The sequence below is a fragment of the Protopterus annectens genome, chromosome 12.part0 (assembly GCF_019279795.1).
Source record: "Protopterus annectens isolate FY-2018-M chromosome 12.part0, PAN1.0, whole genome shotgun sequence".
Lineage (NCBI taxonomy): Eukaryota > Metazoa > Chordata > Ceratodontiformes > Protopteridae > Protopterus > Protopterus annectens.
In genome coordinates this window covers 1383485912-1383500737 of record NC_056746.1, presented here as the reverse complement: position 1 = coordinate 1383500737, position 14826 = coordinate 1383485912, and the positions used below count along the sequence as shown (strand labels likewise).

At 39.2% G+C, this 14826-nt stretch overlaps 1 protein-coding gene across 1 annotated transcript in view; it reads right to left on the bottom strand.

Annotated features, from left to right (window-relative positions):
* Positions 1-2088: 2088 nt before the first annotated feature.
* Positions 2089-14826, bottom strand: part of SRXN1 (sulfiredoxin 1) — a 22408-nt gene continuing 9670 nt past the window's right edge. Inside the window, exon 2 of the mRNA XM_044090443.1 lies at positions 2089-3527. Coding sequence (XP_043946378.1) covers positions 3318-3527 — 210 coding nt within the window. The 3' untranslated portion in view covers positions 2089-3317. The remainder of the gene's footprint in view (positions 3528-14826) is intronic.

Genomic DNA, 14826 nt, shown 5'->3' with positions numbered 1-14826 from the left:
AAAAACAAACTTCACAGCATAGTTATTATCCCTTGTTAAACGTTAAGTGTCAATCATATCTCTAACATATGGCAACAGATTTACAACTTTGCATAGATCTCAGAGGGCATTATTGTATATGAACAGACTTTCAATAATGTTAGCTAGCTCTCACAGGTAAATGAACTAACGTAAAATACATCAAATACATTGCAAACTGAGGTATAGTAGTGAAAATAGGCAAGACTCAGCTTCTGTGCATCTGAAGCGTGCAATTCTAGTAAATATTGTAGTAATAAGAATCTGGTAGGGTTAAGCCACATGGGAAACACTATAACAGTATTCGCCAGTTTAGTAGGCATGTACAATGCATTAATTGCATTAGAGCACTAGCTGTATCAATCCATACATCTTTGGTAAATACTTACAGTGAAAATTCAAAAAGTAATTAAAAAAATAAAAAGATAAAAGTAGTGGAGGTTTTTAATTTACAGCAGTAACAAAACTGTATATTTTCTACTCATTTTCCCACCAATCAGGCTGGCACAACACCAGAATATTTGTTAGTGTGTAGTGAAGGGGAATAAATTAAAAATGGCACAGGATGCCAAGAATGAAGTTTAAACTGCACAATGCATTATGGGAGTAAAGTGAAAGTAAAGAACACTGGCATATTTGTCAGCAGTGTTACTGTTATCTTAAAAGTACAAATAAATGTGAAGGCCCCTGGTTTTGTGTTAGCCAAAACAGCTGTGCAAAAAGCAAACTGTTTATTTTTTTTCCTAGTGTTTTAGTTTATATCTACAGGTTTGGGTGTACAGGTCATATTCCACAGGAACAGAACTGTAGACAATTACACAGCTATAGTCATGATAAGTACAACTTAAGAGAACAGTAGGTTGGTGAAAGGTGCGGGAGTGATAGAGAGAGTGGATGGCAGTTTTGGTGATGTGTGGCTGATACTGTCTGGAACGGTATTAACATCAACTTTTTATTTTATCTTAAAAAAACTCTAAAACATGTTAAGTTGAAGCCAACATACATTTCTTATTGAAGGGCAGTAGCTTGCCATAATATATAGTACAAGAAGCAGCCAATACATGAGTTATCTTGCAAGAGATGACTCTTGAGACTTTTGAGCTGTTAATGGGAGCCAGAGGACTTACCTTAAACCTTAAAGTGACTAGCTAATTTCCACAGACATACTAGTGTGAAGTTGCTGTGATAACATCCTAATGTAGGAATCTACAAATGCCCTAATTAGTTGGGTGAATAACATAGCATACCAAACCTGCATCCCTCTAGGACTGTGGAAGGAAAATAAAAATGTTCTAAGCTTTGTGTACTCACAGTTAACTTGCTATGGATGTCTTCAGGTTGGAAATAAAAACCTACATCTGCAACATTCTCCCAAGTAGGAACTTGAATTGTGGGTAAGTTTCAGTGCAGAAGACAAAACAGGCTATCTCACATTTTTCTGCATAAAAAAAGTTAGTAAAGTGTTTTATTTAAGAAGGTCAAGGATTTTTACCAAACTATTTACTAAATTCATTGCTGCCCACAATTTATGGCAGGAGTTCTGTAATCACATTAACTTGATAGCAAGGGTTCAAACATCAGACTGCTCCATGTAAGTCACACCTCTGGGAAAAGTACAAAGTTTGCGCAGTTTACAGTCACGGCCTTGTAAAATAGCTGCATCTCAACTCATCTTCCTAAACAAAGAAAACAAGAAAGAAACTTGGCACTTTTCCATTAGGATCCTGAGACGGCAATTTCTGCAGAAGCGTCTTTATCTGCATTTGTTAGCGGGTAAAGTACTGATCCAGCTGGACTTCTTAGACTTAGCCTGGAAGCCAGTCTGATTAAGGGACTTGCACAGGCATAGACTATGCAAATAGAAATGGAGAGAATCAAACCCTGAGCTGAAGTAAGCAACTTATTCAACAGTTCATAGTCTTAAAATCTCTGTCTGTTTGTTAAAGACTATGTTGCATTTGTAATAACCTGAGAAAATGTTTTTTGCATGCACCACACTAGACAGACTACAGTTCAAAACAATATTTGTCAGTTCAATGTATGATTTGAAAAATAACAGACTTCTTAGGCAAGATTTAACATTTCATGTTGCCAAACAATTAACAAAAAAAGAAGATAAATATTAAACATATATTTAGTGACAATCCTAAATAATGATAGAATAATACAATGCATAATTTATAATAAAAATATTTGCAAAACTAAAAATGCTCCACTTTCTGAATAGTCAGCTGGAATACATTTATGGGCATGTCATTATTTGCCACATTGCCATCTGAATTACAACTGTATTTGTATATGTATATGTATTTCACTACCGTGCAGTTATGGGAAATGGAAAAACATTATGCAGTTTTGTTGTTGTACTTTAAGTTAATTTCTACTTGTAGCATGCAGATAGTATGATAATTCAATTCTGACATGTTATAAGCAGATGGCATGCATCTAATCATGTTACCTGACAGAACTGTGCCACTATAACTCATTGAAACGATAATGACACAGTAGAAAATCACTAAACATCAAAGTGCATAAACACACAAGAGCAGTAAACATAACTACAAATCACAGTACATAAACACAGGGCCAATAAATAAATGACACAGCATAAATGTGGGGCCAATAACCATAACTACAAGTATTCAGGAAAAGAGAGGATTTAGAACATATAAATAAACGTTTTATAAAATGTAAAATGCTCATTTTGATAACACTGACGTACTTAACACTGATGGTTTACACTTGTATTGTGACCAATGGTACTTTTATTATCTTTAGAAATGTTCTCCTTGAGCAACTAGTCTGAATCCTCTCAGTTAATAAACTAAAGTAAATATGTAGTCTGGTGCAAGATTCATTTAAAAAAATGTAGGTTAAACATGTAGTTTTAGGCATGTGGCTATAACAATTGTAACTGTAGCCTGGCTACTGAAGCACCGCTGTCACTGCTACAACAGTTGGCTGCAAACAGCTTGCAGAAATCCCAGCAGCAGAAAGTCACATGATCTTTTCAGGGTAACTGAGGTGAGATAAGCTAGCCCAGAAACCATTACTGGCACTGCTAGAGACTTGTGATTTCTTACTCACGGTATAAACAGTCAACTGCTTGGAAGCTTGTATAAAAAGGCATACATATAAAACTGAACACATGAAAAAAAAATTCAGAGTGAGACATCATGCTGCGTTTAAATAAATGCAGCTTCTGCACAAATGATGACTAATTGATGACCGCATGCCCCTTTTTACAAACAAAAGTGGAAGGCAATGCTTCTACGGATGCTTTCAAAGTCCAACAGCATTCAGAGAAGATCAGGAGTGGAGGAACCTAAATAAATTCGCAGGTCAGAGACTGTAGATCTGATCAATTTCCCTGGTATGGTCTTCATGTTAAGTCTCTGATAGGCAGCGTATCTATGGCAGCCCCCAAAGGAATAGAAGTAGTCACCATTCTGTCGTCCTTTGATCCAAAGGATATCAATTGGAGGGACTTTGAAAGCCTCATCGGGGTTCTGAAAAACAGAATACAAAGCATCAGTAAAGGATGACACATCTGGAGTACTTGGTCTCCAAGGAATAACACTTGTGTGTCAGGTTGGAGGAGTTTCTAAAACTCTCTTCTCCCTGCTTAAAATCAGAAGGAGCCATGTGCAGAAAAGGAACAGTGTCAGATCTTGTCAAAAAAACTGTTTGCTAAAAACTTAGAAACTTTCCAAGAGAATTTTTAAAATTTGTGCAATGCAGAAGCCCTTAAAATGAACATTTGGAACAGCAAAGCAGTTACTGCTTTGATTTCCAGGTCTGGGTATATGCTTTTACGGTGAACTAAGTAACATAGGACCCTTCTCCTTAAACATGACTGACAAATTTGTATAGCAATAAGAAAATGAAGACAGGCCACATATGCAGAATTCACAACATATTGCTTGGAGCTTAGCCAAAGATATCGCTTATATATTCTTAGTTTAAAGGTGAGATGATTGGACTCAAGTGCCATTTTTCAGCCATGCCCTAGTTTAAAAATGTGTATATATATATATATATATATATATATATATATATATATAGAGGGTTCCTATTAAATCAGTGAACGCTTAACTTAATGAACACTGTTTAATCGACCATTTTTATTCGAAATGGTGAAATCATGAAAGCATGGAACAGTGATTTTTTTCTCAGGGGGAAAAAAACAACACTGGGCCATTTTCGGGACTTTTGCCATTTCCTCCACTGTGGTACGTTCTCGAAGTTGGTATATTTAAGTAGGGGGGTGCGGGGGTGAAGTCCCCCCACTTTATTTTGTGTTTTTTTTTTTTAATGGAGCAGCGACTTTTTTCGTGTGTTCGGCCTTTTGGTGTTTTGACATATTTGGGTTGATTATATAGCGTTCGCTGATATAATATAAACCCTTATACATATACATGTGTGTGTGTGTGTGTGTGTATATATATATATATATATATATATATATATATATATATCTATATATATATATAAAATATTACAGAGTAAACACACAGATATAAAATACATACATGCATACATACACAGCACACACACATACATTTTATATATATTTAACGTAATGCTGTTGAACAGTCATTTTGTTGATACAGTGCAGTGCACTGAAGTTTCACACAGTGCACTTATGGTCACGTAGTGTAAATACTGAAAGAAGGAAAAATAAATTCTAGAAATTAAGTGTGCATTTTGGATGCTAATGTTCAAAGTACTGGATATACCAGAAGTTTTGGTACTGTGGCTTGGATTGCCTGTGTGAGAGTTTGTGGGTCATGGTTAGAGTAGGGACTAGGGAAGCGGACAGATGTAGTGTTGTGCAGGTGTGGTGCTGTATGTGGAGTGTGTCTGTGTCTTGTGTGGTGCTGTATGTGGAGTGTGTCTGTGTCTTGTGTGGTGCTGTATGTGGAGTGTGTCTGTGTCTTGTGGGGTGCTGTATGTGGAGTGTGTCTGTGTCTTGTGTGGTGCTGTATGTGGAGTGTGTCTGTGTCTTGTGGGGTGCTGTATGTGGAGTGTGTCTGTGTCTTGTGTGGTGCTGTATGTGGAGTGTGTCTGTGTCTTGTGGGGTGCTGTATGTGGAGTGTGTCTGTGTCTTGTGGGGTGCTGTATGTGGAGTGTGGCTGTGTCTTGTGGGGTGCTGTATGTGGAGTGTGTCTGTGTCTTGTGTGGTGCTGTATGTGGAGTGTGTCTGTGTCTTGGGGGGTGCTGTATGTGGAGTGTGTCTGTGTCTTGTGGGGTGCTGTATGTGGAGTGTGTCTGTGTCTTGTGTGGTGCTGTATGTGGAGTGTGTCTGTGTCTTGGGGGGTGCTGTATGTGGAGTGTGTCTGTGTCTTGGGGGGGTGGTAGTATTGTTGAAAAGGTTTTTCTGCCGTAGGGCACACTGTTGGTTCAGAGACCGAGTCTGGGCTAATGCTATGGTTAGCACACATTAGAAGTGCTAACCTTGAATTTTAAAAATAGCCTACTACTTATTTATTTACTAAATGGGGTAGATCACTGATCAGAAATGTCCAAATTTGAGTCTTAGTCTGATATCAACTGGTCAGGTAAAAAACAATTTATAATGAAATGTCAACAGATTTATGGCAGGTGTAAGTATATGGAATTAACTGAATGGAGTGATAATGTAGAAACAGCAGTTAAACACAAGATATAAACATTAGAAAGCCAGCCCGGGTGGGGTAGAGGGGCACACAGTCCAGTGAACAAACTTCGATTAGTGGTCTGGGTGATTAACGGAGTTGGCACGGAAGGATGGTACAAGCAGCAAACGCTGGGTCACCTGCTCTGGGGGGGTTGGAGAGAGAGTGTCTGACTTGCCACTTGGGAGACACCTAGTGGAAGCAGTGGGTATTGCTTCCATGGAGCACAAGTGTGTAGGGTGTGCATATGCACTTAAATCACATCCAGCAGAATGCAGTGGGGCATGGGCAGACACCAAAGTGAGGTGGCATGATCGGGTTGGGGGATGGTAGCCCATTCTGTAGTACTAGCAAGCTGACCCACTGTTTATCACCTAATTCTCCGTGTTAAGGAATAGATAAGCTGAAAGTGCTACCTGGACAGGAATGAATATACTGTAGTACTCTTGCCCAACTTGGGGATATCCAACTCCTATCCTAAAGCCATTTGGATGTATTTAGATGAAAGTTAAAGTATTGGGTATACATAATACAAAACTACAAAATTTTGTCTAAGTAGAAGTAGTAATTTTTGATTTTGGATGCTTCAATAGACACACATTATTTATACAATAACACACACCCTGTTGGACATTATAGCTTACTTATGGTGATGTTGTCCACTTGTGTGATGTTAAGTATTCCATTGCCACTTCCTGATGGTCATGCCCTGGGTTGCTGTATTTTCCATGTCATCTGTAATTGAACATGCATAAATCCCTGTCCCTCTACTGAGTAATTCATGATTTACAGTTTTTAAATCACAGAGTATACTGTGGATCCCCATTTGTTTACCAGCTGTGTCCCCAGACTCATCTGGCTATATAGTTGTGTTTGTTGGTCCTGCACTATGCACAGGTCCCTTTATGAATGATGCAGGGATGTGGAATGTGGTTTGGACCATTCATCAGCCTTGTATGACTGCTTCCAATGTTTTTAAATCCCATATATAACTCATGTCAATACCAGAACAAAAATTACAGATGCAGGTTTGGAGTTGTGTAATTTAACTGACAATTGTCTAACTTAACTGACAAACGTGAAAGTGTCATTTCATGATGACAGTGTAAATCCTGATGTGTCTAATTTAAAATCATATTATATGTTTTTAGAAAATGCAGCTGAGTCATTATTCACAAAATCAGTTGGAAAAAAAAGATTTTAGAATTAGCCAGTGGGTGGTGAAAACATTTTAACTGCTATGTGCAGGAAAGACAGTGACTGAAAGAATTACAAGAAAATAAAACATAACTATTAAGACAACTTATAAAGGGGGGGGGGGGGTCAACAGTTACTCATGATAAGGGTATATATAGTTTATAAAAAACATAGCAAATGAAACTCCTTACCAAATAGTAAAAGACATTTTCAGACTCTATGAAGCAGAAAATAACAATATATCAGAACAATTTGTATTGTATAAGAGCATTTCTGAAATTGGCATTTGTGATAAGTAAGGTTGCAAAATGTTTACTGTATGGGGTTTCCAAAGTATATAAAAACATTGTAAGGCTATCTTAAAGTTGGATTGTTTCAAGTGAAAGCTTAATAACAGGTGCCGCAGCTTTACTTCTAGTTACTTCTAGATTATCTCGAGCAGCCAGTGAGTATAACTGCAGCCTTTTTAAAACATGCACAGAATATTTTAGTATTATTATAAAGAACGCTTATTTCGAATGTGCCAGTCTTTGTGATAATGGATATGAATGCTTTATATACTAGCATTTCTGCATAAGGCAGGTTAAATGCAGTACTGTGGCTTCTTAGCACTTGTGTTCCCACCTAATAGGCTAACAAAAAGTCTAAAACTTACAAAGAACAGAGTATGTTCTTTTTTAAAGGGGATTATTACTACAAAATGTAGGGTACGGACATGGGTTCACTCGTTAAGCCTAGTTATGTTTGCAATGAAATGGGTTATGTGGAAAATAAATACATTTTATTTATTTACTTAATGACTTAGTTACTTACTCTTTGGTTGACTAGGTTGGTCCCACTAAGTCAGCAGCAGCTTTTCAGCAGAGACCTAATTTGGTATTCATACTAACTAGGGGTAATTGGGACAGTTTTTTTGAATAACATGGAAAATGTTGACTAGGTCACAAATCATAACTTAGTATGTAATGTGTTTTAGAAATGGAGTCAAAAAATTCACCTTGAGAGTGAATCTCAAGAGGTGAAATTTGGTGACTCCCTTTCTTGAACATATTAACAACAGGTTAGATTTGTCAGCCTAATGATAAATTCTTCATAACAAGGGGGCATTTTATATACTCCGATGTACTTGTTGTTTGTCTTTTCGGCTTTTCCCGGTTAGGGTTTGCCACAGCCGAACTCCGGTCCGCTAATGATTGGCAGTCGATTTTTATGGTGCCGAGTTGCCAGCCCAATGCCCAACCTTCAGCGAAGGCACGCCCATTAACGCATGCCTTTCAGAGGCCACTCGACCGGTGGGAGGACATGCAGATTCCACACACAAGGCACTCCAGCCAAGAATCGAGTAAAAAGTGTATTACCACAAAGAGTCTAACATATTTGAAAGTTGTCACACACCTTGTGCCGCTGTAAAAAAAGGTGGCAAAAACAAAGTACATCTGCTGTCAACAGCCACACTTTGCTCTGCCAGCCATTTGTTGTTTCTGTGAAGTGTTTCACAACTTTCAAAGCTGTCTGTAGGTTTCACATGAAGTTCTTCGGAGTTGGTGCCTGTGTGTTGGTGTCAGCCTCACTATCATCTGGGATCAATGGATGAAGGAATTATAACAAGTTTTTTTTTTTATTTCACAGACAAATTAGCATTCTCCATTTATTTTATTTACAACAGTTTTAACAATGTAATTCTATATTAAAGATACTTTACACATGATGGCTTTGTTTTATTTGTTCTGGTGAGCACTTACATGGATTCTGTGATTATGTGAATGAGATGCCCGTCCCTTTAAAATGTGAAACCAGGCTTCATAAAAATATTATGGTACTGTTAGATGTTGAAACTGAATTTGAGCTTTCAGAGAGTTTGTTTTTTTCAAAATGCTGGCATCAATCAGTTTTGCACTGATGTCTGTGCATATTTTATACACACACTCATTTATGTGTTACTTTCATTAAACTACAAGTAATACTGAAGCTTCACTATTAATGAAGTTGCTACCTGAGACTTCCTGAAAAAGTGCACCCCTTTGAGATTTCACTGTAATCAAACACTTATAACTTAATTTAGAAATCCAGTAGCTTAGCTAGGGTAGGGCAGGGCAAGAGAAGCAACTGCCCCAGGTGCAAAGTGTTGGGGTGTGATTTGGCTCATTCTATTCTCCCTTTTAAAAGCTAACATTGCTTTTATGGTCAAACATGAACACTGTAGTCTTTTATTTTTAATAAAATTCAGAACAGTGTAACAGTTAGTGGTCGAACTGTATGTAGTAATTGCTTTGCAACAATTAAAAAGTGAAAAAATATGTTTAAGTAAAACCTGAGCACTGTAGAATTCCATAGCGGTATAAACAATAGCAACTGCTTGTTATATTTTGTAGCAAGTAGTTTGCTACACTTTAAAAGGCAGGAAAAAAAAGCCTTTATTTAACTAAAGAAGAAGAGTCAGGGGCTGGGCACAGAGATGGGACCTGATTGGCGGCTCCTGCATTTCAGAAGCTCCAGGTACCTGACTGCAGACTTTTTTTGATCTTCTATTGAAGAGCTGGGGTTGGAGGAAGGGGGCAATCTGGCCACCTGAATGGTGTGCCAATAGAAGGAGCAGATGTTTTTTACTTTTTTTTTCTTTTGCTCTTCATCTAAAGATCAGGGGCAGGTGGGAGGAGGCGTGTCATGTACCTGGTCACCTGCTTGGTGTGCCAGTGGAAGGGACAGATCTGTTTTTGAACAAACGGTTGTGAGTCATTAGCCTCCAACTTCCAATTCTCTGTTAGGAGCAAATTTTCTTTTTTGTGGCCAGTTTCCTTCTACCTATGTTTTATATTAATAAATCTTATCAATGTCACTTTTTGTCCATTCTAATGTAGCAGGGATATGGGCATTCATTTGCTAGCTGACTTCCAGGCTGGTAGTATATTTTCTTTGACTAGACTGTTGGGAAGGAGAAACTATGACTGTTTTGCATACAATCTGTCAAACTGAGAATAATAATCCTACGGGGGTGAAGCAGGGGTGCTGCCTTTGTTTACTTTTCATTTGTCATCGTGCAAAACGCACGGCAAGGGTTCACGCCACGCGTACTTCAGTAGTTTGATGCAACCTTTTTTGTGTTTAGAGGTGTTAGGTTTTGTGGTGTTATAGTGGAACTTGTTTGATCATCTCATTAGGTTGGCGGCGATATTTCGTCAAACAAGTTCTCGTCTGTATTTTAATGAGGAAGAAAAATGCTGCCAGACTACTTAACAAGTGCAACAGTGTAGGACTAGCTATTTATGTTAAAATGGTAACCCTGGTCAATGCTGACCCTGCCACAATATAGCCCTGCCCCATGGCAGTTAACCCTTCCCATTTAACTGCTTCTCACAGCTACACCTCCTTGCTTTGAAGTCATCAGCTGCCACTGGTGGGAAGTTTGTGGTTTACTACAGGGCTATACACTGTCTCCACTTCTTTTTAAATTATTCTTTACACATATGCAATTGGAAAATGGGTCGTGGATAATCAAATATGCTGGTGATTGCAAACTGAGTAAAACACTTAATTCCATAAAACATGCTGAAGGTCTCCAGCTTATCTTACAAAAATACATACCGAGCCTATGACCTGGCAAAAATTATATTAATAATGATCACAAACTAAGCTGTAAAATCATAAAAGAACACCATCATCAAAGATTTAGTAACAGCAGCAGACAACTTGCACTCTGGTTGGAAAATATATATCAGAGTCAGAAAAGCATATTGTTTAGTAGTCAGTTTTAATTATGAAAGACATGTAGTCATTTGAAAGAGATCAATGTGTCACTTTATATTAACTCATTGATTTGACTGGGTCTGTCAGATGATAGTTTTAAGAAGCTCAAAATGTATATGGTTGAGACCATATGACTGTTTCAGAGAGCTCGAACAAAAAAAAAAAAAAAAAAAAAAAAAAAAAAATGAAACACAAAAATTTACCTTTTTTATCTTTTTGTGGGGGGGGGGGGCAAGCCCTCCTGCACCTCGCACAGCCCCTGCAAATTATATATACCAACTCCGAGATCGCACTGCAATGAGAAAAAGGGTAAATTTCCCAATCCACGCTGTATCGCAATCTCCATTGAAAAGTTTTGGGTTTACAAAAACTCGATCATATTGTCTCAACCATATGAATTTTGAGTTTTTGCAAAGGTGACAGGACCCATTTGACCAGATATTAAATGCAGTGTTGCACTTTGTAGTCTCTGAACAAACCAACTGAAAGAACCTGAAATGGTATAATTTTCATTAGAAAGATCATAGGGATGGAAAACTATAGCTACTCACAAAGACTTCAGAAACCATCATCATGTTTTGCTTTTTGTACATTTCTAAGAAGTGATCTCTATCTGGCCTATACTGTCTGATCCAGTTCTGTTTGAAAGTTTGTGCCTGGAAAGAACTGTTAGGGTGCTAGGACCAGACTTGGATCTTAATACTAAAGATAAATATCAATAACAGAAATAGCATGCCAACTTGTGAGAGATGCACTTATATAGCCAAACTGGAAGCAAAGCTCTCTTCACCCAAGACTGGACTAGACAGCCAAGAGGAGAAGGTAAACACTTGCACCACACCGCACTCATCACATAGTCCCTCAAAACTTACACCACCAAAACAGACACATAGAAACACATAACACACACCTACATTTGCAGCAGGATCTCAATAAAATCTGCCCAAGCAACAGGGACCTCCAAAGCAAAAATACAATCAACCTCCACCCCAACACAATCCAAATGACACAGCCCACAAACTCAGTGTGCCAATCAACCACAGCCCATAAGGCATAACAACGTACCCAACACTCTAGTTATAGGTGACTCTATAGTCAGGCACACTGATGTTCCACTCACCAGGCTAAACAAGGAGAAAGTTACTGTCAGCTGCCTGTCGGGTGCCAGAATCTGCCACATAACGCATGCACTCAGGTCACTCCACAACAAGTACAAATAGGACTCTTGTCATTGTCCATGTTGGTGTGAATGACCTGAAACATACCTCCCTGGACTACATGAAAAGAGACATGGAGGAGCTCTCCAATCTTGTAGCCAAGGCAGGTATGACCCTAGCCCTGAGTAGCATCCTGCCATCACCCAGAATGATACCACAGTACAAGGACAGAATGATTGACTTCAACAATCGGCTAAACTTCTGGTGTCATTCTAAGGGGATCCAGTATCTGTCTGTCTGGGATGACATGATCAACAGACCATGATGCTTTGCCAGAGATGGCCTGCACCTGTCACTCTTGGGATTCCGGATACTGGCTAAGGCTCTCGCCACCCCTATAATGCCTTTTTAGGCAAGGTTCAAATGACAAATTCACCACCATAACAGGTACAAGCAAGCAAAATCTGAGGGTAATGCTATTCAATGCTAGAAGTCTAAACCTCAAAATGCATACACTCAAGGCACTCCTTAAAATGGAGAACATCGACATCTGTGCAGTGACAGAGACCTGGTTCAAGGCTCCAGAGAGCACCCCTGCAATACCAGGCTATAATTCATACCACACCTTTCGGCCACCTAACCTGCACCAAAACACTAAAGACGGAGGCATATTCATTTTCATTAAGGATATCCACACCTCTAGGCTAGTTGCTCAGCATAATACAGTCAATAATATCCAAGTGCAACTAACTCTGGGCAAGACCACAATCCAAATTGTAACCTGCTACAGATCCCCCACCATGCCCCTGGATTCCCACTCCTCATTTCTTGATACACTGGAAAATATTAGGGTACAACCCAACACCCTCATAATGGGTGATTTCAACCACCCACCCAACATTAACTGGGAAAACTACTCATGTACCAACTCTTTTGCTCAACATTTTCTGGAATTCATAAATTCCAATGCCTTGGGTCAACTTATCCACACCCCCACCATGGGCAGCAATATCCTAGACCTGGTCATTACCAACATGGGTGACCGTTTTTCCAGACCAGAGGTCAATTCCTCATTGGTCAGATCTGACCACAAGCTAATCACCCTAGACATCCACATCCTGCCCCCACCCCCCATTAGGGAAGCCACCGTAAAAAAATTTTATCCAAAGCCAACTTCACGCTTCTTAAGACAGAAGTGGCAAACTTCATGACACCCACCCAGACAGACAACAGAGGTACGACTCCTGAATCCTACACAAATGCACTTTATAAGCACTTACACGAGTGCATGGATCATGCTATCCCTAACAGAACCAAGATGCTATCCTCCAAAAAAAGTAAGCCAATCTGGTGGTCCCCTGCCATAAACAAACTCTACAACAGAAGAAACTGTTGCAAAAAAGTGTAAAATCCCATGATTGGAGGAACTCCCTGGTCAGCCTCAGTAAGAAGCTGAGATCTGTCATAAAATCCTCCAAAGCTAGTTACGAAAACAAAATTGCCACTGATTCTAAAAGACAACCACAATGCATTCTATAGCTATGTCAAGAATCTCAATGGCAACACTCAAATCTGCTCTGAGTTACAGCAAAATGGCACTAAATATACAGAACCAACAGATATTGCCAACATCTTGGCAGATAGGTTCAGTGCTAACTTTACCCCTCTCTCACCCCCTAAAAGGCCCATCTCTATATCGGAAGAGTGCAAAGTTCCTGTAATCACGGCTGCACAGGTAAAAACCACACTCTCCAAAGCCAAGAACACAGCATCCATGGGACCTGACAACATCCCAGGCTGCATTCTACATGAACTACAGAATGAACTGGCACCCCACCTAAGCACCATGTTCAATCATAGCCTCACCTCAGGCTTTGTGCCCACTGAATGGTGCACAGTGACAGTTATCCCACTCCACACACTGAGATAGCTCAGCTAAGTGTAACTCCAGTCCTGTTTTTTTTCCACAACTACTATATGCGATCTCTGTTCTAACATTCCCGACACTCAGCTGCATCAACTGGAACATGCTTGTAGCAAAATTGTCAGATATGCTGCAGATATCCCAGACCTGACAAACTGCTGTACTGCCTTAGAAAAACTAGCTGCATCATTTACTGACATCATATATTAATTAAAAACTATAAACCAAATACTGTTTAGGCATAACTAATGCCCATCCCAGTCAACTCTAGTCAATATATATGCTCCAACCAGAAATATATGCTCATAAAACCGTAACCTCCTACAAGCGACCAAATCAAACCACTGGTGCAGGGATTCACTGTACGGTATTTTATGTAGTTAAATTATGGGATTCAGTTCCATCACACATTAGAAATGACTAAAAAAGAGAAGAACGAAAGAAAGAATAACTTAAATCACCTAATACTTGACCCAACTGTTGTACATGTAAATGCTCGCATACCATCACCTTTACAGCAACTACAAAGTGTTTCTCAAAAAAGTTTAAACAGATAATTGGACCCGCTCTTGAACAGGAAATTCTACACATTCACGTTCCTTTACCTCTCAACACATTTATCTTTATTACATCTTTCATCTTCATTGCAGTATACGCATCCTCACTTCCACTTAAACTCCCTTTGTATCTTTCACCACTACAGTCTCACTAATGCCCCCTTTGTGCCTCATTATCTTCCCTCCTACCCCTTTCCATTGTTACTCCCATTCTGCCTCATTATCTCCCCTCCTACCCCTTTCCATTGTTACTCCCTTTCTGCCTCATTATCTCCCCTCCTACCCCTTTCCATTGTTACTCCCATTCTGCCTCATTATCTCCCCTCCTACCCCTTTCCATTGTTACTCCCATTCTGCCTCATTATCTCCCCTCCTACCCCTTTCCATTGTTACTCCTATTCTGCCTCATTATCTCCCTCCTACCCCTTTCCATTGTTACTCCCATTCTGCCTCATTATCTCCCCTCCTACCCCTTTCCATTGTTACTCCCATTCTGCCTCATTATCTCCCTCCTACCCATTTCCATTGTTACTCCCATTCTGCCTCATTATCTCCCTCCTACCCATTTCCAT